Source organism: Halichoerus grypus, chromosome 10 (genome assembly GCF_964656455.1).
Source record: "Halichoerus grypus chromosome 10, mHalGry1.hap1.1, whole genome shotgun sequence".
NCBI lineage: Eukaryota > Metazoa > Chordata > Mammalia > Carnivora > Phocidae > Halichoerus > Halichoerus grypus.
The window spans coordinates 90,385,152-90,411,227 of NC_135721.1; the positions used below are offsets into that span (position 1 = coordinate 90,385,152).

Genomic DNA, 26,076 nt, shown 5'->3' on the forward strand with positions numbered 1-26,076 from the left:
AAGGGTCTATAAGGAGCAGGTCTACCTCTAAAGTAGGTCTACCAGAAAATGTTTCCAGTAAATGTTGATCTTGAATGTTCTCTGACCGTAAGGGGACTAGGAGAAGCCGTCTGGACCACTGGTCAGGGAAGCTCTCTGTCCTTGCTGCTGAGTGTGGTTCAGGGGCAGCCACAGCAGCATCGGCTGGGAGAGGTGAGAAATGCAGACTCTCAGGCCCCGCCCTGGACTGCCTGAACCTGCACCCTAAAAGCCCTTCCACTACAGGAAGTGATTCTTTCACACACTCAGCTGGACGAGGCTTAGGAGAAGTGTGTGGACAATTAGTTGCCAGGGACGGCTCCTTCCCTGGGAGCTTCTCTCCAGCATGGAGCACCAAGGAGTCCCCTAACTGGGACACTCCCCAGCTTTCTGCCTGAGCTACTTGGCCTTTTTTTTTTTTTTTTTTAGATTTTATTTCTTTATTTGACAGAGAGATAGACAGCATAAGTAGATAGAGCAGCAGGTAGAGGGAGAGGGAGAAGCAGGCTCCCCACGGAGCAGGGAGCCCGATGCGGGGCTCGATCCCAGGACCCTGGGATCATGACCTGAGTCGAAGGCAGACGCTGAACAGCTGAGCTACCCAGGCATCCCCAGCTACTTGGCTTTTGTCCATCCTCCACTTCGGCAAACAAACAGCAGCAACAACAGTGTGATATACTAATAGCCTCTCCCCTTGTTCTCTGTTCATAGTTCAGCTTCCATCCTTCCTCCAGGATCCTCAGGATCCATGAGCTTCTCCTTCATTTTGTTCATTTTGTTTCAAGATGGAGTCTCTCCAGGTGACAGTGGCTTTCTGGAGCTTGTCTGCACTGACTTCATCCTGCAATGTGATCAGGCCCTCATGACAGGGCCCAGAACGACTGTCACAGGCACTTTGAGACGTAGCTCACCTGGCGTGGTACCAATTGGCTAGGGAACAGCTAGGCCTGTGTGTACTGTGGCACACTGGTTCAGGAGGTCAAAATACATGGTGTTTTGAAAGCCAAAAGGCTCAGGGTCAAATTAACCCAGCAATCACTGAATTAAAGTCAAGCATATGAATTTTGACTCAGCCAAAACTGACCATAGGACTTGTAGGGCTGTAACTTTGTAGGGAGTATCAGGAGTTTCCAAGGGTTGCCAAACCCTTTCTGTTTTCCCAGGTGAGTGTTCCGTGGAACCCACCTTAGGGAATCTGTGCCAGGGTTGCTGCCTGCCTCCAAATCTACCTGGAACCGGCCCACAGTTCATAAGCTAAGATGTCCTGGAACAGCTGGTCTGGTTAAGATCGTGGCATATACACACATTCGAACGCTGTATCACACTGCTGGGGCTTGAATTAGCGCCACTTGTGGCCTTTACAAAAAATACCAACCCCAGAGATTGTGATTTAATTGGTTTGGGGTGTGACCTCCGAATCCCTGGGTTTAAAAGCTAGGGCGGACACGGATGCCAGCTGAGGGTAGGGTTCTGGACTGAGGGCAGGCCCGGGGAGAGGGTGGGTGTTGTCTGGGCCCCCACTGCCTTTTGCTTGCTCCAGCTTTTCTGTTGCTTCTTCCTACTCTACAGCCCACAGAGTAAGAGCTATCTGGGTAAAATCACTGTGGGGTTTCTTTTTTTAATGAAACACCAACGGTGTGTCATTTATAATATTCTTCATGTCATGCTTCCTCCTTATTCCTTATTTGGAGCCTGTCTTTGTTTTTGTGGTTTGTGAAAAGCACAATCTGCTCTTGTGTTGCAACACAGCGCGAATGTTGCCTGGGAGCAATTTAACATGCGCCACTAACCAGCAGCCCAAGACAGGAAGATATGCTGATGGTACCGCAGCGCAGCTCACCGTGCGCCCGGAGGCCCCTGTTCTAGTTCTGCTTCTTGCGCTTGACACGGGTGACTTTGTAAAGAAAACAAAGTCAAGGTCGTATAAAATTCTTGCCAAGAAAACTCTCAAGGAGCTTGGGTGCTCACACAGTTTGGCTTCATTTCTATTAAAAAAAAAATCTTATGAAATTGATCTTGGAATTCTCTTCCCTCTGATAGATTCATTTTTTCATTAATAAATTAATGAGCACAAATACTAACTGCATGCCTACACTGTGGAGCTATGGGCTAAGCAGTGCAGACATACGCAGGAGTTTATACCTCTGCTCCTCACCCTGGAGGCTGCAAACCACTCACTTACAGCTCCTGCGGGAGAAGTGGTCCTCAGACCACCAGTACATGACCCATACTCAGGTCTCCCAGGGCCAGGCTGGGGCTCCCTCTGTGGAACTTAGCCTGAAACTCCCCTCCTAGGCTTGCTCTCCCAGCTGGCTGGCTTGCCTTCCCCAAGAGCATTTCCTTAGTCAATCACTTGCTCATGAATCCTCACATTGCTGTCTTTTTCTGGTCAACTCAACCTAAGACAGCTGTGGCAAAGACAGAAAATAAAATAGTAAGCAAACAGATTATGAACTGAAACTGCAACATGGATGCTGAGAAGAAGCCAGGCCAGTGAAGGGCAAGGGAAAGAACATTCCAGGCATCAGAAATGGTTGTAGAAACCCCGTGGTTGAAAGACTGAAGGAGCCCCTGAGCCTGCAGGTGGTGGGGAGGCAGTAGGGGCGTGGAAGCCTTGGGAGAGGAGCGCTGCTCATGGCCTCCCTGAAGGCCCACAGGGAGTCTGTATTTATTGAACTCTGGGTGATCTGCTATCTAGCGATAGTTTAAAAGAGATAAAAGCAAAAGTCCTAGAAGAGGAGGCTCAGTGATTGATTTTTTCTCTATTTTCTAGAAGAAGCATCAGAGTAAAATTCCCTGCAATCTACCATATTGAAACGCATCCAGATTGTACCCGGCCAGCACAACATGGACAGGTTGCTAGAAAGAGGGCTATCCTCTGGGATTTGACTTCAGTTTACAGATGGCCCACCTCTCTTGTCCTGGCCCCTCCACCAGCAAGCTTCCCGGAAACACCTCTATCTCTGCTAACTCATTCTTGAATCTATATCTCACAGTCTAGACCTCAATGGATAATATCTTATTTAAGGTTATAAGATTCCAAGCAATGTATTCTGTTTCTAAATATATTTCTCTTAACTGTGAAAATGTTTCCTGACTCCACACATTCTATTTGTTTTATGATGGCACAGACTTCCACCATATTCCCTGGTAGCTCTCAACTTCCCAAGCAAGAGATTCTAGTTACTTGTCCTTGGACATATGATACCACTGTCCACTGTAGGCTGGCTTACATTCTACTTACAGGTACTCTTGAGGCTCAATGTGAAAACTTACTGAAGACTCAGGTTAACCCTACGAAGGGGACGTTTTCAATTAACATCACTGTACAACAATATACACTTCTTATTTTGTAGATTCATTTCTTAAAAACTGGACAGAGGCTATTTATCCTAACATAATCTAGCATTTCTCTGGTGACAGGTTCATGGTATACCATGTGATTTTTATCACCTAAGAGAAACATCTTTTCTTCTGAGATCTTCAGCCAGCTCCAACTGCTTCACTCCACTCACAAATAAGAAAGATGAGCCTGGCAAGAATCACTCAGCATAATTTCCACAATGAAGTCCTCCTTCTTACTTCCCTCTCCAGCTCCTCCATGTGCATAAAGCCCAGGCCACATGCACCACAGTAACTGGTTCCACTGAAGATGCCTGTGCTTGTTCTTCCTCTGTGAGGACAGAGCCTTCCTCACCCTTGTGATGACTGAACAGGAACAGCTCCTTGAACCCACAAAATGCCTTTTGTCATGGAAATTGCACTGAAAAAATCCCAGCACACTGAGGGGCAGGAGACCTGCCATGTTAGTTTTCTTTCTGCACATGAATATTGGTGATGCACTCCAGACCACCTGTTTCACTTGTGTGATATTCCCCCCCCCCCTTCTATTTTTAGGAAGCACTGGAATGGTTTGCTGGAGAAAAAAAGTGAAAAATATTGGTTCAAATGAAAGCTGGGCTCATCTCAGATTTTAATGCTGTATCTGTCATTGCTTCCGGTAGCATGATTCGTGGATGCTGAGCTGTGCTGGATGTAAGGACCCTGCTTCCCAGCACATTCTCATCACCAACCCTTTGATGCAAAGGATACATCTCTTCTAACAAACTTTAGTGCTTGTCATTACTTTCTTTTTCTTATGGTATAATGATATGGTAAGAAGGAGATGATGTTTTTATGAGCATTGGTCAGGGTTACATGGTACCCCCAAGGTCTCAAGGCTGTCCATCAACAGATGAATGGATAAAGAAGATGTGGTATATATATATATATATATATATACATATACATATACATACACATATATATACATATACATATATATATGTGTATATATATATATATATATATACACATATATACAATGGGATATTACTCAGCCATCAAGAAAAATGAAATCTTGCCATTTGCAATGACATGGATGGAACTAGAGGATATTATGCTAAGCGAAATAAGTCAATCAGAGAAAGACAATTATATGATCTCACTCATATGTGGAATTTAAGAAACAAAATAGAGAATCATAGGGGAAAAGAGGAAAAAATAAAACAAGATGAAATCAGAGAGGGAGACAAACAATAAGAGACTCTTAATCATAGGAAACAAACTGAGGGTTGCTGGAGTGGAGGTAGGTGGGGGGATGGGGTAACTGGGTGATAGACATGAAGGAAAGCACGTGATGTAATGAGCACTGGGTGTTATATAAGACTGATGAACCACTGACCTCTACCTCTGAAACCAATAATACAGTATATGTCAATTAATTGAATTTAAATAAAAATAAATAAATTGCCTGCCCCTGAAAAAAAAAGTCTCAAAGCTAATCACAGAGGAAGTCTGCTTTACACACTTAATAAAGAGTCATCAGAACGCTGAGGTTAGTGGTGGCCTGGAGAAGAAATGTTTTCATAAACTATTGTGCAAATCTACATTACATGGATCTCTAAAGAATCCTGTCTGTACTGGATTTATTCAAATGAGTATTACCAAAGATAAGTGGCCCTTCAGCTAGCTTGGGGAAACTTTATTAAAATACAATTGGGTTTAGAATAAACATTTTGCTGGTATTTGTTCAAAACGGAGTATGGCAGAAATTCATCAGAAACCTGAGTCTTCTCTTCGCTGGTATTCAGACTACATTTACCCATGTTAGAAAGCATGTAGCTCAGAGCTACACGTCCATATATCAAAGCTGATTTCATTACAAGAAATACAGTCTTACAATGACAGAAGATTCCAATTCTCTGGCACGGATTCCCTTTATTAAGGCAGCTGTAGGTATGACAGGCCCCTCCTCACCCACAACTGTGACTAGTGGCTCAGAAGTCCCAGTCAAGAAATCTGGTCAGCACAATGAAAAATTTAAGAAACCTTTTATTTATTTGACATATTAATTTGGTTTGATGTCCCCACACTTTTATGTATTGAAAAGTATTTCAGAGGAATATGAAAAATGATCAGATTGTATTATTATGACAGAAGGATTTATTATCTTGGGAGATTCTCTTCCCATCTAATGGCTATAATTACACACTCCACTGCCTTTTATTGATATATAAGATGAGAATATGTTAGATGAGAACATAAGAGATTGATTTTTATTTTTTAAGAAACAGGCCTTGAATTCCACATTTAAATGAGTTATCCTTGATACAGAAAATTAAAACAATAAATGGCATACTATTATGTCAATCACGTTTATATTTCACAAAATATTTTTGAACTTTTCTTTGGAAATTGTATTTAGAATGCCCTCACTAGTGGAAAATATTTCATGAAAGTAAATTTAATTTCTAGATGAGTCAAACTTACTCATACAGTGCCCCTTTGAAGAATAAGGTGGTTGCTACAGTTTGAGCAATACAAAATGAGTTATGACTATAAGGAGATAAACTATTCCTTTGTGTAAGTGATCCACACGTGGATCCAAAAGAAACGGGAATATCTAAATATATTTAATTACAGACTGTCCTAAGGGAGGAAAATGATAATTTAATTTCCCAATGCTATAAGCAAATATATGTCATATTATTTAAAGATAATTAATTTGATTAAAATTCTTAACCTAACTGCAAGCCATCTGTGGACATTTGAACATATTTTTTGTCTGAATCTAGTGATGCTGGAAAATGCACATCTAGTACTTCAGGCAATATCTTGGCAAGACTTCTTATATGACAGTGTCAGGAGGTAGGCATATCTTATCTTCCAGAAACAAGTGGAAAAAAAATTGTCAGTACAGTTTTATAAAGGCTCCCAACATTGACCAAAGGCCAATAGTATTTGAAAAGTATTTACTTACCAACCACTGCTGAAATCTGAATAATTATAGTGGGGGTCTATGCTTGGCCCATGCAGTATTTCTGCTAGGGTGGGACTAGCCATGGGAACTAGTCACTTCATTGTTGGAAGGGGCTTTATTGATTGGAAGTAGAGTGGAAAATCCATTCCCAGCTATGAATGAGAAAAGCCTAAAGCTCTCCCAACCTATGGCTATAGTCCTGGTTGGGTCAAATGGCAGATTGGAGGACAACCCAAGAATTTAACAGGGAGCTCCTGAAAATGAAAACTAATAAGCTCTCTTCACATCCCTGGCTCACATGGTGGCTAACACCAAAAAGTCAGGAAGAGGAAAAAAGAAAACAACAACAAAACCAAGAAACAAGTGGAAAACAACAATCAAAATGGCAGACAGAAACCCAATCATATAAAAATTACATTTCATGCAAATGGACTAAATATTCCAATCAATTGACAGACTGTAAGACAATAAAAAAAGAAAAAAAAAAAAAAAACCAAGATCAACTACATGCTTCCTTTAAGAGATATACTTTAAATCCTGAGATAAAAATTAATTCTAAGCAAAAAGATGGAAAAAGATGTATCACACAAACAGTAGTAATAAGGAAGTGGGAGTGGCTATATTAATGTCACACAAAATAGACCTGAAGACAAGAAATATTATTAGACATAAAGAGGAACATTTTATGATGATAAAATGGTCAATACTTCAGCAAGATACAATAATAATAATAGGGGCACCTGGGTGGCTCAGTAAGTTAAGCGTCTGACTCTTGGTTTCAGCTGAGGTCGTGACCTCATGGATCATGAGATCGAGTCCTGTGTCGGGCTCCACACTCAGCAGGGAGTCTGCTTGAAGATTCTCTCCCTCTGCCCTTCCCCCGCTCTCTCTTTCTTTCTCCCTCTAAAATAAATTATTAATCTTTAAAAAAATAATAAATGTGCATGCACTACCAATGGGGCCCCAGAATACATAAAGCACACACTGACAAAATTAATGGATTAGTCAGATAAACAGCAAGGACAAAAGACATGAACAACATCATCAGCTAACTTGACCTAACAAACATTTATAGAATATTGCACACAATGACAAAATACACATTCTCTCCCAAGTGTGCACAGCACATTTCCCGGAACATATTATATGCTAGGCCCCATATCAAGTCTCAATAAATTTAAGAGAGAAATTATACAAACTATGTTCTTCAACCACATGAAATTAAACGAGTAAATAATAAAAAACATTGGGACACTTAAGGATATTTGAAAAATTAAACAATACTTTTATAAATAACCCATTAGTAAAATAAGAAATCACAATGGATATTAGAAAATATTTTGAATTATATTAAAAATGAAAACAACATATCAAAATTTGTATTTGAAACAGTGTTTGAGAGAAAGTTATAGCTTAAGAAATATATATTATGAAGGGAAAAAAAATCTCAAATCAGTAACTAAGCCTCATGTAAAGAAACTAAAAAAAAGGCAAATTTAACCGAAAGGAAACAGAGAGAAGGGTATCATAAATATCTGAGTGAAAATCAATGAAATGGAAAACCGAAAAGCAAGAGAACAATCAATGGAATCAGAAGTCAGCTACTTGAAAAGATCAACAAAATTTATAAACCTTCGGCTAGACTGACCAAAGAAGAAACAGAAAACCTTGAATTACCAAAAGTAGGCACGAAAGAGGAGACAACACCAACCATACAGAAAGTAAAAAGATTTAAATGGAATATTATAAAACAACTGTATGCCAGTAAATTATATAATTTGAATAAAATGAAAAAATTCCTAGAATGACACAAATTAATAAACTTGAGTCAAGAAGAAAGGAAAATCTTAAGATTTTCTTTAAAACAATAGACTTAAAATAATAAAGAAATCAGATCAGATCCGTAATCAAAACTCTTCCCACAAAGAATAGCCAAGGCCAGATGTCTTCACTGATGACTTCTAATAAATGTTAAAAACAAAAACAATACTATGCAGAATCTTTCAGAAAACAGAAAAGGGAACCCTTTCTAACTCATTCTATAAGGCCAGTATTACCCTGATACAAAAGCCAGGAAGAGATATTACAAGAAAAGAACCACAGACTAATTTCACTCATGGACACAAATATAAAAATTCTTAACAAATTATTAGTAAATAAAATTCAGCAATATTTAAACAGGAGTACATATTATGACCAAGGGCGATTTATCCTCCAAAGTAAGGAGACTTTAATATCTGAAAATCAGTTAATGTAATAGATCATATTAATAGAATAAGGGACAAAAGAAAAAGCCCCCACATGATAATCCAAATAGAGAAAAAGCATTTGTCAAAATTAAACAACTATTTTTTATGAAAAAAAGACCAAATTGTTCAACAAAGTTGTGACTTTGTTGCCCTTCCCTTAAGAGGTAAGCTCTCTTCACATCCCTGGCTGTGAAGGGAACTTCCTACCCTTGATTAAGAGCATGAGCAACATTATCCTTCATCAGGAAAGTCTGAGTGCTTTCCTAAGATCAGGAGCAAGGCAAGGATGCCTCCTGCTCACCATTTCCCTTCAACATCATATTTGAGGTTCTAGCCAGTGCAATGAGGCAAACAAAGAAAATCAAACCCCAAATCCTCCTGCCCCAAATCTCTCAAAGGGAGACTAAAATATTTTTTATAATATTGTCGATTATTTTCTGAATTATTTCTGTTTCCTCTGGGTCAACTTTTCTATTGTTGTTGTTTTGTCTCATTCATGCTTTTGAATTTTCTTCAAGTGTTTGTTGAGTCCTCCCTCTTTGCTCATTATTTATGAAAGGGGCACATGTCAGCGTTATACCACAATTGTGAAATTCTGTCTGTCTTGACAGGCTTCAAGTGTGTAATAGGAGGGCAGACTCCTGGTCTTGGGAAGACCCAGTTGCAGGCTCACAGCAGTGAGGAAGTGGTCTGTGACCACCCCAGCTCTGCCTCCTTGTGCTTTACCTGTGGACTCTGAAACAGCAGTTTACTGTAACACATACTTTTTTTTTTTTTTTAACAGCATCACCATTAGGAGGCAAGAGTCTGAAGTCAGCATGTCTCAGTTCCAAGAGCTGCCAGCACAGCCAACTGTGTGACCTTGGACACCTCCCAAGTTTCAGTGTCCTTGTGCACAGGGTGAGGCAGGATCAGCACCTGTGGCCCAGCGCTGCCATGTGGTTACATGACAGAGGGTGCACGAAGGGCCTGGCATAGACAGATGCTCCATCAGCAGGTCCTACCTTCCCCTTCCTTCCTGTGGTGAAGAAAATGCTCCCCCACCACCTTGGGCATTGTTTCTAAGTGATGACATTCCATGTGCTCTAGGATCCTGAAGGGTGGCACTATTACAAATAAATGGGTAATAATTGGCCTTTCAACATTTGATAAGCATCTCTAACAGCAGGAGGGCTGTTAGGCCTCTCTAGCCATGAACTTTGCTTACTTTATTTCATAGCTTTAAACTCAATTTTTCTATTTCATAGAACTGCTTTATTACCAGAGCCTGAAATCTCTGTTTGAGTTTTTCTGTGTGAAAAGGAGAAGTGGTTTCCTGCTGTTGGTGTTCCTGAAAGCTGAAGTTTTAGCTGTGGACTGGGCACTGGATGAAGCAGTGGTCAAATATCAGGGAGGAGGCCCTGGGGCTGTGGAGCACCAGGCCCCAAATCGTGCACCCAGAGTGGCCTGAGTGTCCCCCCCCCCACCCTCTGCCCCAGGGAGGCCTGTCTGGTCACACTGAGTGCAGTGACACCATATAATGAGCAGCCACCTCTGCATTCCTGCAATCCCTCAGAGGCCCCCTGAGATCTCCCTATCTGATTTAGAGCCCCAACAATTCACCAGGAGTAGCAGCTTCCTCTTGGGTAGAGCAGGGCAAACCTCAATTTCTGAGGCCTTTCCATAAAGATTCTTGAAATTAGCTACAGAACCTACTCATATTAATACAACCTTGAGGGCTACCCCAAAACTCCACATGTTCTTGCAGAAATGTGCATCAGGTGAGCAAACCTCTCTGGATCGGAGATATCTTCATTATAAATGCCAGAGATGAACCTCTCCAGGTAGAGTGATAAGGGGACAGGTAAGAGGCAGGTTGCCTGGTACACAGGAACTCTAGTGACAAGGACCCCTGCTTTTCACCAGCACAATGGCTTTCTGAAAATTGCAATTTTTAGGTAACAGTATCAATTTGCTATAGACCAAATGAAGTTATAGAATTCCCAGAAGTTAAATTCTTATTTTTTGTTGTCGTTTTGTCTGAAGTAATACTGCCTTCTGGGAAGAGCTCCAGATCAATATCTACTGTGTTTTCTGTTTAAGTCACAAAATAACTACAGCTGTTGTCACTCTGTTCAATTAGATGATCTTAAAAAAATATATGTCAAATAGGCCAAACATTTTTGCTCTGTGGTAGACTACAGACTACAATAATTGGTACCCAATTTGTTGGCACTTTCCTATACTGTCATCCTAAAAAGTCCCTCCCACACTGGCTTTGGGCTTAGTCATGTATCTTTCTTTGGCCAATAAGACAATAACATGTATAACACAAGCAAAGACTTGGAAAGGTCTCGTATGCTGGGACTCACCCTCTCTTGCTGCTCCGGGAATCTCTAGCATGACTGCCATGTGATGGAGTGACCTGCTGGATGATTAGAGACATGAGGTCCAGTCACCTCGTCATCTCAGCTAATGGCCAGACAGCATTCTCAGGCACAGCTGTGTAGCTGAGCAGCAGCCCCTACAGACTAGTGAGGGAACCCGAGTGAGACTAGCAGAGCAAGAACCATCCAGCAGACACCCATTCCGGTGGTTGACGCTGAGAATCATGACCAAAATAAATAGTTGTGTTAAGCCATTAAGTTTTAGGGTATTTGTTATGCAACAAATGCTAACTGATACATGCCCCTTTATTATTTCATGGAATAGAAAAACAATAAATCTTAGAACAGTTGCTGCATGCACACTGACTCTTCTAGCTACTCATTAGTTTTTCTTCATAAAGACTGCCATGTCTCCACCATAAGAATGTTGCTAAGAAAATACCTTGTTTTTACAGAGTTCCTAATGGGCCATGCCAACCACTTTGGATGACTCCCTGGACTCCTCCATGGCTGTACTAAACAGCACTGAAGGAGTGACAGTCGCCACACTGTGTCTTGATTCCTTCCCCCAGACCTGTGCGAAGAGCCATTTCTTAGTCTGGGTTTGCCAACCAGAAAGTCTCATATGAGGCAGCCCAGCTTTTTTTTTTTATGTGCATATCTTTTTTATTGTTATGTTAATCACCATACATTACATCATTAGTTTTTGATGTAGTGTTCCGTGATTCATTGTTTGCATATAACACCCAGTGCTCCATGCAGAACGTGCCCTCTTTAATACCCATCACCAGGCTAACCCATCCCCCCACCCCCTCCCCTCTAGAACCCTCATTTTTTTTTCAGAATCCATCATCTCTCATGGTTCGTCTCCCCCTCCGATTTCTCCCCCTTCATTCTTCCCTTCCTGCTATCTTCTTCTTTTTTTTTTTTTTAACATATAATGTACTATTTGTTTCAGAGGTACACATCTGTGATTCAACAGTGTTACACAATTCACAGCGCTCACCATAGCACATACCCTCCCCAGTGTCTATCACCCAGACATCCCATCCCTCCCACCCCCCACCACTCCAGCAACCCTCAGTTTGTTTCTTGAGATTAAGAATTCCTCATATCAGTGAGGTCATATGATACATGTCTTTGTTTGACTTATTTCGCTCAGCACAACACCCTCCAGTTCCATCCACGTTGTTGCAAATGAGGCAGCCCAACTTTTAAACAACTTGTTCCACCGATGTCATTGGGTGTGCCCTTTCTGACTAAGGTATAAATGCCAGCATGTTCCACCTTACTGCCATCAGAGGTGACTATAAACATGTTACTACACAATAGGCACTATAATCACAAGTAAAGATTCCAGCTGCTGTATCATTAAAGTTAACTGTTTCTGATGGGCTATTGCTACTGTTGCCAGGACAGGGAAACAAACTGGGTGGCAGAGCTCACTTCCCCAGAAACCTGCACTACCTGTCAAAGCCTTGGACTGACCTGGTAGAAAAGCCTGTTGTGCCAGCCGCCCACCTCCTAGCATTTAATTTAAAAGACTGTCTCTAAGTGGGTTCTGGTCCTCTGCAGATTTCCAAAAACCACATCTATTGGCTGAGGTCATTGTGTGAAAACTGTTGCAAAAAAATGGATTCAGTAATCGACTGCCAAAAATGTAGATTAAGACATATTATGAAAAGAACATTTGCATTTAAATAATGGCTGTATTTATTTGCAAGCTCAATCTGAAGCCCATGCAAGTCTTAAAGAAAAAGGAATACGATTCCTTTCAGTGTATTTCATTATGAAGTCATAGAACAGAAGTAGACTAAGGACTGAGAAGATGTGTTATTCACCTGTTCATCCTCACCTACCCTGGTGGAATGTAGTTATTCAAGGATATGGACTTTAAGTCAATGGATATAAGGAGAGGGAGGGAGGATGAAGCCCACACAAGTGACAAAGTGATGATGGAAACTTTCACGAATTTCTTTTACATTTTCAGTCTAGTAACTATCCCAAACTTTTAAATTCTGATAGATATTATATATTGGAGCTTATTTTCCAAATATTCCTAACAAAGCTGAAAATCCTCTGCTGACCAGCTTGACCATTTGGAAGCTTAGGGACATCTTTGCACAGGGCAGGCCTGACCCCTTCCTTCCCATCATCTCTGAACAATGGCAAACTTCACTTCTTAAGTATTTCTTCACTTCTAATGCTGTCCTGATTCTCTCATCATCTCTTATGACAGGTCCCAATAGGTTCTGTGAATCTAGTTTGGTCCTAGCCCCATGCCCTTCCCCCTCCCCCATCTCCCCACTCTGTCCCACTGTCCCACTTTGCAGCCATAGCAGCTTCCGAAAACTCGAATCTGACCCCAGCCTTCCTGCCTGAAACCCCTGAGGGTTTCCACACCCATGACACCCATCAAGGTGCCTCGCAGTGTGGCCTATGAGGTGCAGCAAGCAGCATCCCTATAGCTGAGGGTGGGCCTGGACTCTCTAGTCTCAGGCCACTCCCCTCAATATAGGGTTCCTTCTTGATGTTGTTACCTGTCCTTCCTCTTGTAGGCATCTGGGTCTGTGGCCTCGCCTAAATTCCAGCCTCCCTTCGAAGGCTGGTATGGTCCTCAGTTATGGTCCTGTCTCCCAACTTCCATGATCCATAAGTCTTAGCAACTGTAATCAGTTACTGTTCTCTGCATCCTAGGTTGGATGCCTCTGTGCTTTTTCTGCTCATGCTGTCCCCTTGGACCAGGGTTCTCCCACCACCTCCCCATGAGCCTTTTTGTTCATAGTCTCGTTCTCCTCCTCAAGATGTAGTGCAGGGGGTGCTTCCTCTGTGATGACTCCTGACCCCTCACATTATACTTGGAGTCCCATCTCCTAATCCTTTGCATGCTCTCAGAGCAGGATTGGTACTCTACCATCATAACTCCTGTGTTTTGTGAAAAGTGCATTTTTGTATATTTGCTTTCTGAACTTCATGCAGGTCAAGCGACATTTATACTTCTGCATTTAGCAATACCCTCAGGCCTTGGAAAAGAATGGACACATGACAGAGCCTTGTGAATGGAAGCCAAAGTACTTCTTACAGCTTTCTAAAAACTTTGGCATTGCCAGAGCCTGTTCCCCTTAACAGGTGTCACCAGAAGATGTGAAGGTCTACTCTGATGGCCTTTCCTATAACTTGACTTCTCTGGACTCCCTGCCAGTTGGTTTTCATGGGTTCCATTCACAGGAATCGCTACAAAACATTTCCCATTTCTGAATTTCCTTTCTAATTAAAACCATCTCTTTCCAGCTGCTTCTGGTTCTCATTGCACCTCCAGGCCTGATGCTTCTGGTTTCCTTGGCTGCATGTCCAAAGTGCACGTTTCAAAGCATGTAATACAAATGCCCTTACTTGCCCCCCAGTGTACTGAAGAAGTGACTCTTGAAACAACTCAACTCATCTTCCCTTTAGGCTAGCATTCCTACTATTTTTTCCAGCAGATTTAGCTATACCAAGGATCCCTTAGTAGAAACTTTGAAATGCCAAATTAAGGAAACTGCTTGTGACAGCAAAAACTCTTCTCAAATTGTCCCCACACATGTCTTTCTAGCCTCATGTGGCCCTAGGACCCTGTGTCCCTCTCTCACCTTGATCACTTTTGCCAATGACCCCTCTGTCCCAAGTGGGGGGTGTCAGCAGGAATCCCCAACTGACTTCTGGTGCTGGCAACCCTTTAGTCCACCAGTAGCCCCATTCTCATGGCCATTACCTTGGGTCATCTCTGCCAGCATCCCTGCTGAAGCCCCTACTGGGTGTTGGTCACCTAGTCTTTCTCCACTTCATTTTCAATGGATATTTAACAATGTTTCAGTTTCTCTGCATTTTTGCACACTAGTTGCATTCCCTAACTTTTGCCAGACACTCATGAGTCCCCACCCAATCCCCATGTCCCGTTCTCAAAGGCTCATGATAAATACATCCTCTGACCTCCAGCTCCTGGAATTCCTCCTCCTCCTCCACGTCATAGGAGAGGGTGTGGATCTTGATGTCATCAGCCGAGAGGTCGATGAACTTCCCATCGGGGTACTCCAGACTCTCTTTGGTGGGTGACCGGTCCTCAATGAAGGTGGTCTCACAACAGTCGGCAGCCACGCCATCCCCCCAAGAGCGCAGCACACCCTCCGAGTAGAGAATGATGTTGGGTCGGAAATGGGACTCCACAGACTGCTGAAGTGTGTTGGGGTCCAGCAGTTGCTGGACTGGCTCATTCCTGCTGCCATCCAGGCTGGCTGGTGCCACGCTGCCCACCACCCGGCAGCTCTGGTACTGTGGCGCTGGGTAAACGGACACCAGGCCATCTCTGTTCTCGGCCATGAAGTTTCTTGTGTTAATTAAGCCATTCCTCTTGCCAGCATCACTGATTTTACTGTGCACCAGCATGCTCTTCTGTTCAATTATGCCATCCATGGTTCTCTCCCTCCCTGACTGGGCGTCAGGCTGGCGGGCCACACTCCAAGGTCACACTTGCCTCATAGGACCCATTTCTCCTGGAGGAGGAGGAAACAGAGATGAGACAAGAAAATCACACCTGAAAAAAAATCTAATCACCCAGACCCTTGCTGTTTCAGCGTGTACTAGTCAGCTGATATGCACAGAAGCTGGAGGGGGGTGGGTTGTCAGATGATATTCTAGTCCTACCTATTCTACCAATTTTTAAAAGGCTCTATCAGGGCAGCCAGTCAGAGAAAGCCAGAAATTGATTACTCACATCCCTATAAAGTCTTTGCTTCCAAATAAAGGAGACTCTGCAGAAATTGGAACCACTGTAGCTCTAGAGAAACCTGTGATTGCCAATAAGCATCTTGAAATCATGGGTAAATCCAATTACATTAGCATTGGGCCAGTCCACAGGGAAAATAAGGCTGTAAATCTGCAATGGGGATCAACTCTTCCCGGCTCCATGGCTATTCATTTGAGCAGAAAACATACACCCAAGGAAGAAAAGGTTTAAAATAATGTCCCACACAGATTTAGAAGATAAATGACAAGAAAACCCACGCCATTAGTTCTGTATATAGACAAAATTTCCAAACTAAGGAAACACTCACATGTACATTCTAATGTATGTATTAACATTAGCTCAATGCTCACACACGCCTACTGGCCTTCCAACATGGTCCCAGGAATTGAACTAGAAGTTCCCCTGCCTTAATCGTACTCAACTTAGAGAAAAATCCACATATATGGGATACAATTAAAAAGCCCTCTAAATTGTTTCTCCCTAGATCACGTTCCTTTCTAGGGTTTTGAATGTTCAAAAAAAAAAAAAAAAAAGGAGGGAAAGAAAAAGATACCAAAGATTAAGATTTTAGAGATAATGCATTTCCTTGCACAGCAAAGGACACCACCAACAAATAAAAAGACAATCTACTGAATGGGAGAAGATATTTGCAAATGATATATCTGATAAAAATATATATCTGATAAGAGGTTAATATCCAAAATATATGAAGAACTTACACAACGCAACACCAAACAAAACAAAACAAAATTAAAAAAAAAACAACAATCTGATTAAAAAATGGGCAGAGGACCTAAACAGACATTTTTCTAAAAAAGACATACAGATGGCAAACAGACACATGAAAGATGATCAACATCACTCATCATCAGGGAAATGTAAATCAAAACTATGGTAACATATCATCTCATACCAGTCAGAATAGCTAGTATCAAAAAGATAAGTAATAACAAGTGTTGGTGAGGATGTGGAGAAAAATAAAGCCTCATGCACTGTTGGTGGGAATGTAAATTGGTACAGCCACATGGAAAACAGTATGGCAGTTCCTCAAAAAATTAAAGATAAAAATACCATATGATCCAAATGCCAAATACTACTGGGTATTTACCCAAAGAAAATGAAAACACTAATTTGAAAAGGTATATGCACCCCTATGTTTTTTTTTTTAAATGTTTTATCTATTTATTCATGAAAGTCAGAGAGAGAGAGAGAGGTAGAGGCAGAGGGAGAAGCAGGCTCCCTGCCTAGCAGGGAGCCCGATGTGGGACTCGATCCCAGGACCCTGGGATCATGACCTGAGCCGAAGGCAGACGCTTAACCATCTGAGCCACCCAGGCGCCCCTGCACCCCTATGTTTATTGCAACATTATTTACAATAGCCAAGAATTGAAGCAACCCAAGTGTTCATCAATAGATGAATGTATAAGGATGTGTTATATGTATATATATGTGTATGTGCGTATATATGTGTGTGTATGTGTGTATACACATATATAATGGAATATTACTCAGCCATAAGAAGAATGAGATCTTGCCATTTATGATGACAACATGGATGGACCTGGGGATTAGGGGGCACAATCTTCCAGTTATAAAATACATAAGTCACGGGGATGAAAAGTATAGTAATAATGTTGTAGGGTGACTGATGGTGACTACAATTCATCATGGCGAACACTGAATAATGCATAGATTTGTTCAATCACTATGTTGTACATCTAAAACTAACATAGTATGTCAACTATGGTTAAATAAGAAATAAAAATACTTTAAAAAATTTTAAATAAAATAATTTAAAAGCATTTGAGTCATTTTCCTATAAGGAAAAAAATTAATGATGACTTAAAGACAACCTTTTCTCAACATTTTTAATGCTTAGATTTTTCCTAACAAAAACAAAAAGAATGAATTTCCCCAAGTATTTGCAAGTTAGTAAGTAGTAAGTTTGCAAGTTAGTAGTTAGTAGCTATTATGTATGAATGATATTATATATGTACATATGTACATATTATATATATACATATAACACATCTTTATACACTCATCTATTGATGAACACTTGGGTTGCTTCAATTCTTGGCTACTGTAAATAATGTTGCAATAAACATAGAGGTGCATATACCTTTTCAAATTAGTGTTTTCATTTTCTTTGGGTAAATACCCAGTAGTATTTGGCATTTGGATCATATGGTATGATTCATATATAATAGCTACTTTGCAAGTTAGTAGCTATTATGTATGAAAACTTTCCATCTTGGGGACTTTGAGTACTCTGGCTTTCTATGAGATTTCAGAATTTTCTGATATCCTAACTGCTTTATTTGGTGGTAGCTATAAGAATTTAACATTTCAGACCAACCAAGAAATAGAGAGGTCTCCTTTGTGACTAACTGGAAAATAACACTTTAGTAGAACTGACAAATGACTAGTCAAACTACAGCATATGCACGGAGAGATGGTGGGTATTGTTTACGTGATACTGTGTCAGATTTTAGAGAGGTCAAAAACACCCTGCCACCTCTGCTGATGTGGCACTAAGAAATACTTAGCTCTGGAGACACATTTACAATCTGAGAGCTAAAACCATTAATTAAACTATTTGGACAAGATCTTTTGAGCACTTGCAACATGCAAGGCACAACTTGTGTCAGCATCATCTCTGGGACTGATCATCTTCCAAGCTAGCGCAATATGCTCATTGAGGTGTTTCTGGTCCAAACCCTCAACTTCTCTAATCTTCTCCTTCTACAGAGAAGCCACTGGGTTAATCTCAGAATTGGGCCCTTTGTACAGTTTGCGATTGCCAGATGTACTACCAAGTTTAGAATAATCTTCTTGAAGTGTAGTTGGGTTTCTCAGATTGAGCTCCTTCTCCTCAAATCTGTTTTAAGTATCTTACAAAAGACATGTGGTTGCATCTGTTCAAAGCCCACCTCTTCAATGGAGTCACATGCTCTTGCCCAGCCAGAGGGACCTCCCCCTTTTCTGGTGTGTTCTACAGTTTCTGTTATGGGTCCTATTGTTTCCTTCTCTGCAAACATGACAGCTGCTAATGTCAACATCCTCCTCCAGCCCCTGCCCCTGCTCTGGTCCCGGAGCTGCTTGAGACTAAAAAAACCAATATTACCTTTTCCTTTTCTAACACCCAGTATGCAGTAAGTATTCAATGAACTGTTGAAATAAAGTCTCAAGTGTTATGTAATTAGAGTAATCCCCACTTAGTGACCTCCTTGAGCTGCACAAGCCCCAAATGTGAATCTGATATTACAGCATCTGGAGGCAGGCACAACTTAGGTCTCTGAGGTGCTGTCCACCTAAAGAGCCAGCTGAGACCTGGCAGCATCAGCACCACCTGGAAGTTCGTTAGAAAGGTGGAATCTTCAATACACCTGGAACCACTGATTCAGAATCTGCATTTTAACACCACAGAAAATGATGATTCTGAACATAAAGTTGAGGGGCCCTGTTCTATGGTATAGAGTGCAAGTTTTGGCCTGTTGCACTAGTTGGCTCCATTGTACAATGGATAATTTACTATCTTTTAAAAAAAGTCTTCAAATAAATATATCAAACATGCTTAATGAACTTTCATTTTCTTCTTGAAGTAAATTTTTCCAACTTTGAGCATCATAAGTTATGATTACATTGGAATGAAAGAGGCTGAAATCAGTGGAATCTTATCTTTATCACTTGCAGCATCCTTCAATATCTCTTTAGACACAGACCAGCTTATTATATATATTGTATTTCACTTCGTAATTCCTATTAGCTCGTTTCCTCTGTGTTCACTTCTACCCTGTCCTCCCTGATAGCAGATTTCCGCCAGCCGGAGTTTAGCAGCTCAGAGATAACATGGAGAGAAAATGCTGCTACTCATTGGGGTAACCCACCAGCCTCTTCCCCACTGCTTTCTGGAGTCCTACGCAGGGACTGGTGCTATTCTTCCCAGGCTCCTTACAACAGACATATATTTATATAATATCACTGGTTATATTGTGTAACAAATAATGTTTTGCTTATTCTGTGTTTTTTTTTTTTCCTCAGTCCATGATATTCAGAACCAGTGGCTGTCTCCCACTTGACCCTTTATTTGCTTAAATAGCCTCAACTATGTCTTGGATGCCGCCTCCTGTTGACAAAACTCTTGCTGGACTGCATCAATGGCCAAGCTCCCAATTTCGATCTCTGGGTGAAGTCTTGGAGGCTGTTTCTGTGAGTGCAGCACTGGAAGCTGGTTGGAGGGCATCACCAGTCAGTTACGCTGCACCTGTTGCTTTTACAGCGCTGGCAGGTGGGGGGGCCTCCATGTGTCTGCCTGTGACCCGCAGTTACTCCTCCTTCCCTGGTTCTTGTTATCTGTACCAGTGCTTAAAGAACCCTCATGTTCACAACTTTGGATGAATACCAGGCAGATAAGAAAACTGGTATGATCCAGCAATTGCACTACTAAGTATTTATCCAAAGGATACAAACATAGTGATTTGAAGGGGCACGTGCACCCCAATGTTTATAGCAGCCATGTCCACAATAGTCCAAATATGGAAAGAGCCCAGATGTCCATCGACTGATGAATGGATAAAGATGTGGTATATATGTACAATGGAATATATTACTCAGCCATCAGAAAGGATGAAAACATGTTATTTGCAGTGATGTGAATGGAACCAGAGGGCATAATGCTAAGTGAAATAAGTCAGTCAGAGAAAGACAAATACCATATGATTTCACTCATGTGTGGAATTTAAGAAACAAAACATAAGCATAGGGGAAGGGAAAGAAAAATAAAATAAGATAAAAATTGAGAGGGAGTTAAACCATAAGAGATGTTGAACTCTAGGAAACAAACTGAGGGTTGCTGGAGGGGAGGTGGGTGGAGGGATGGGGTAACTGGGTGATGGGCATTAAGGAGGGCACTTGAAGTAATGAGCACTGGGTTTTATATGCAACTGATGAATCACTAAATTCTACCTCTAAAACAAACAAGCAAATAAAGTTAAAAAAAGGAAAAAGAAAATGGTGAATCTAAGTAATCCAAGCCACTACAGTCCCTTCTATTTAGGATCAGAATATCACTTCTGATATTTCATATCAAAGTACATGGTCTTCCAAGAGATAAATTTTATGGCTCAAATAAATACTTTTAGTGAAGAAAAAAAAAGGAAAACTGATAGAGATTGTGAAAAAGAAAAAAAAAAAACCAGAAAGTAGGTATCCAACATCTATACAAATTTCATATAATATAGAAACAGGATTTTGTTACTTTGAGACTGTCATGCTATAAAGAGAACTATACTAAGAGGCAGGAACCAGGGATTTAGCCACAGCTTTGCTACTAAATATCCGTGTAAACTTGGGCAGGTTGCTTATGAAAGTGGAATTATTAATAAAGTAGTTAAGCAAGAGAAACTTTAAGGTCCCTTTCAGCTCCATGATTTGTACCTCTTGGCCCATGAGTCTTGGGTTTTATAAGATTAGACAGAGCTTTTCAACAAGGTGGTGAAAAAAATCTCACATTGATCATAATAGCCTAGGTTTCAGTTTAATAAAATAGATATTTATCATTTGTTATTGTAAGACACCATGTTAGGTGCTTGCTGGAGATAGAATGATGAGTTTCTAATAGTAAAGGTCCAATCAATGAAAAGGTAAGCAATGACATAAACTGCTGTAATAGTGGCTAGATAATGAACATACCAGAAAGTCATGCCAATGTGAAACTGGAATCTGATATTTCAAAATAAGCTAAAAGCAATTAAGAAAAGGATAGATATTATGAGAGAACAACATATAGCAGAAGTGGGGAAAAATCAGAAGCAATGTAATTTGAGAATAGAAAGAGATGTGATCAGAGAGGGAGACAAACCATGAGAGACTCTGAACTCTGGGAAACAAACTGAAGGTTACAGAAGGGAGTAGGGTGGGGGGGATGAGGTAACCTGGTGATGGGTATTAAGGAGGGCACGTGTTATGATGAGCACTGGGTGTTATACACAACCAATGAATCATTGAACACTACATCAAAAACTAATGATGCATTATATGTTGGCTAACTGAACATAAAAAAAAAAAGAGAGATTGAGCAGAACTTGGGAAAGAATTCGAAAGAAAGTAATTTCAGAAATCAAGGCTAAAAGGGAAGGGAAGCAAGGGCAAAAATGAACTATTGGGATTTCATCAAGATAAAAAGCTTTTGCACAGCAAAGGAAACAGTCAACAAAACCAAAAGACAACCAACAGAATGGGAGAAGATATTTACGAATGACATATCAGATAAAGGGCTAGTATCCAAAATCTATAAAGAATTCCTTAAACTCAACACCCAAAGAACAAATGATCCAATCAAGAAATGGGCAGAAGACATGAACAGACATTTTTCCAAAGAAGACATCCAAATGGCCAACAGACACATGAAAAAGTGCTCAACATTACTCAGCATCAGGGAAATCCAAATTAAAACCTCAATGAGATACCACCTCACACCAGTCAGAATGGCTAAAATTAACAAGTCAGGAACCGACAGATGCTGGCGGGGATGCAGAGAAAGGGGAACCCTCCTACACTGTTGGTGGGAATGCAAGCTCGTGCATCCACTTGGAAAACAGTAATGAGGTTCCTCAAAAAGTTGAAAATAGAGCTACCCTACGACCCAACTATTGCACTACTGGGTATTTACCCTAAAGATACAAACGTAGGGATCCGAAGGGATACGTGCACCCCAATGTTTATAGCAGCAATGTCCAGAATAGCCAAACTGTGGAAAGAGCCAAGATGTCCATCGACAGATGAATGGCTATAGAAGATGTGGTATATATATACAATGGAATATTATGCAGCCATCAAAAGGAATGAAATCTTGCCATTTGCAACAACATGGATGGAACTGGAGGGTATTATGCTGAGCGAAATAAGTCAATCAGAGAAAGACATGTATCATATGACCTCACTGATATGAGGAATTCTTAATCGCAGGAAACAAACTGAGGGTTGCTGGAGTGGTGGGGGGTGGGAGGGATGGGGCGGCTGGGTGATAGACACTGGGGAGGGTATGTGCTATGGTGAGCGCTGTGAGTTGTGTAAGACTGTTGAATCACAGACCTGTACCTCTGAAACAAATAATATATTATATGTTAAAAAAAAAAAAGAGAAGAAGAAGATAGCAGGAGGGGAAGAATGAAGGGGGGGGAAACTGGAGGGGGAGATGAACCATGAGAGACTATGGACTCTGAGAAACAAACTGAGTGTTCTAGAGGGGAGGGGGGTGGGGGGATGGGTTAGCCTGGTGGTGGGTATTAAAGAGGGCACGTTCTGCATGGAGCACTCGGTGTTGTATGTAAACAATGAATCATGGAACACTACATCGAAAACTAATGATGTAATGTATGGTGATTAACATAACATAATAATAAAAAATACAATAATAAGTAAGATTAATGGTAGAGTAAAGGAAAAACAAATGGGTAATAAAAGATTAGAAAATAAAAAAAAAATCAAGGCTAAACCAGAAGGGACACAGGAGTGAAAAAGCACAGTGGGTCATACCTTAAAAGAAACATAACATGTAAAATAGAAAAATGTGTTAAATTTGAAAAACATTAATATTTCAATTTATATGAAATTCTAGAGCAGACAAAGTGTTGTATTGTAGAAGCAAAAGAAAGGTTGTTTGGCTCAGGGTGGGAAGGGCTCTGTCATGGACAGGGCAAGGGAAAGGTCCTCAGGTAATGCACACACTCTACATCTTGGGGGAGCAGAGGTTCCAAAGCAAATGGAACTGTAACACTAAAGATGTACATTTCCCTGTGTGCATTTGAAGTGCTGAAAACATTCTGAAAGAAAGTAGCAAATAAAGAATAAAGACAAAAAAAGCAGGTATGTATATAAAAGGAGACTTTAGAGGAGCAAACAAACAATGGATAAGAGCAAATACTAAAAGTATGATTTAAGAAAATTTTTCTGTAATTAATGTTGAAAGGGTACACTAAGTACCTGGGAAAACTGACCCAGAATGGCCAAATCCAATATAAATTATAGTAAATCTACCAAACTTTAAAGGAAAACAGACAAACATAAAAACACCTTTGGTTATCCAGGAATTAAGAAACAAAACAATGTGAATCACTAAAAAGAATAAGAAAACCAGATTATCATTAGACTTGTCAATAAAAATGCTTAATCACAGAAGCCTGTGGAGCGAGGCACTGAAGATACTCACTAAAACGTGGTCATGGATTTTATACCTAGTCACACTGACCTCCAAGTATAGGTAAACTAACAGAAAGAACTAGAAAAATGCCATTCACAGGAGATCTTCCTATGGAATCTAAATGAATATAAGCTACAATGAAATAATCAGACAGGTGTTATATAAGGGCTGGTAGTTGCTGATGGCTGCTAGTAGGACAAAAATAAAGACAATTACATGCCTTCTGATGACAATGCATGCTGTCACCCATGATAAAGGAAATTTTCAGCTTTTAATGCCTGCGGGCCCTGCTCCTGGGCTCCCAGGGAAGCTATACTTTAACATTTACCAAGGTCAAAATGACTTGGCAAAACCGCAAAGCATGGGCTCTGTTTCTGCCCTAAGCACACATTGTACATCTGCTTCATTAAAAAAATAACCAAAAAGAAGTATTCCAAACACAAAGACAAGAAAAACAAAAAAACCTTTCCTGGTCACCGTAAGATTAGAGTCCTACATCCTTGCACATACTAAAAACATAAGATAAAGTCTATGGTTTTCTGGAATGTCCTCTGTCATGATAATTTGTAACTCTTTATATAAACAAAAACAAAAACATATAGCCCTGCACCAAATATTACTTCCCTGGGGCACTTTCTTCTTTGTGAAGATTGTGTATCCCAGGCAGCTGTCCTCACTTGGGTTTCAATAAAATTCCTTAAATCTCTCTTTAAAATTTTTAAAAATGTTTGTTCATTTTGGTCAACACCCACAAAAGTCTTCTTGCCAAACGAAGCAAAATGAAACAAAACATAGCCTTATTTTAATCATATCTCTATATCTAACTACCAATTATAGGAAATTCATAGGACAGGAGAACATGTCAAATGATGTTATGGTTGTAAGCAATCAGTAAAATCCAGAATGGGGACAACTCTACAGGAAGAACAACTAGAAAACCTAAGAATTAAGAAAGAGAGAGAGAGCACAATAAAGATTCTATGAATTAAAGACACTTAGAAGACATAGCAACTAATTGTGAGTATATATATATATATATATATATTTTTTTTTTTAAAGATTCTATTTATTTGTTTGAAGGGGGAGAGAGCACAAGTAGGCAGAGAGGCAGGCAGAGGGAGAGGGAGAGGTAGGCTCCCCGCTGAGCAGAGAGCCCAAGGCAGGACTCGATCCCAGGATCATGACCTGAGCCGAAGTCAGATGCTTAACTGACTGAGCCACCCAGGCGCCCCTATCTATTAGCTTTTACTTTTTTAAAGATTTTATTTATTTATTTGACAGAGAGATACACAGCGAGAGGGGAACACAAGCAGGGGGAGTAGGAGAGGGAGAAGCAGGCTTCCTGCTAAGCAGAGAGCCCGAGGCAGAACTCGATCCCAGAATCCTGGGATCATGACCTGAGCCGAAGGCAGACACTTAACCGACTGAGCCACCCAGGTGCCTCCTAATTGTACATATTAATCTTATCTGGATCTAATCAAACAGATGAACTGACATGTTTTTGTATGTACATATGTATGTACATGTCTATGTATACACACAAACACATCCACATACTTATACAAACACATTTATACATGAGTGTCTCTATATTTACACGTATACTCACATCCATTGCTATAATAGACACTGGAGAAATGAGAGCACTGGCTAGCTAGTTGATGACACTAAATTCTTGTAATTTTTTTTAAGCATTGTTAATTTTTGAAAGTATATGATGAGGATTATAAAAGAGCTACCTAAAAAAGAAAGAGCTACCTGCTTTTAGAGATTCATACTGAAATATTTACAGATTTAATAAATATTGTGATGTCTGGGATTTGTTTAGAAACCATCTGGTTTAGGAGGAGGAGTGGGTAGCATATGGAGAAAACAAGATTGGCCATGGGCTGATAATCAATGAAGTTGGTTGATGGGTACATGGGGTCCATCCATTGTCCACTTCTTTCTACTTTCATGTGGGTTTAAATAAAGAGTTTTTTAAAAATCAACAGGTGAAGATGTGTAAGAAAGGTGCTGTAGGCGGAGGGAAGAGCATGAGACCAGGAAAGTGGCAGGGACATGCAGGTAGTGTTGGGGCAATTCTGGCAGAAGGGAGCTAGAAGAGAAGTTGAAGGTGGGGGAGAGGCTTCATTAGGGGGATCTTGAGTGTCAAA

The 26,076-nt window shown here is 40.6% G+C and overlaps 1 protein-coding gene across 4 annotated transcripts in view; it reads right to left on the reverse strand.

The window, feature by feature from the left end:
* The window catches only part of SYNDIG1 (synapse differentiation inducing 1), a 182,141-nt gene that overhangs the window by 79,065 nt on the left and 77,000 nt on the right, over positions 1-26,076 (reverse strand). For all 4 annotated transcript variants that reach the window (XM_036109988.2, XM_036109990.2, XM_036109989.2 and 1 more), the window contains exon 2: positions 14,904-15,463. In XM_036109988.2, the coding sequence (XP_035965881.1) occupies positions 14,904-15,383 (480 nt within the window). In that variant the 5' untranslated portion in view covers positions 15,384-15,463. The remainder of the gene's footprint in view (positions 1-14,903; positions 15,464-26,076) is intronic.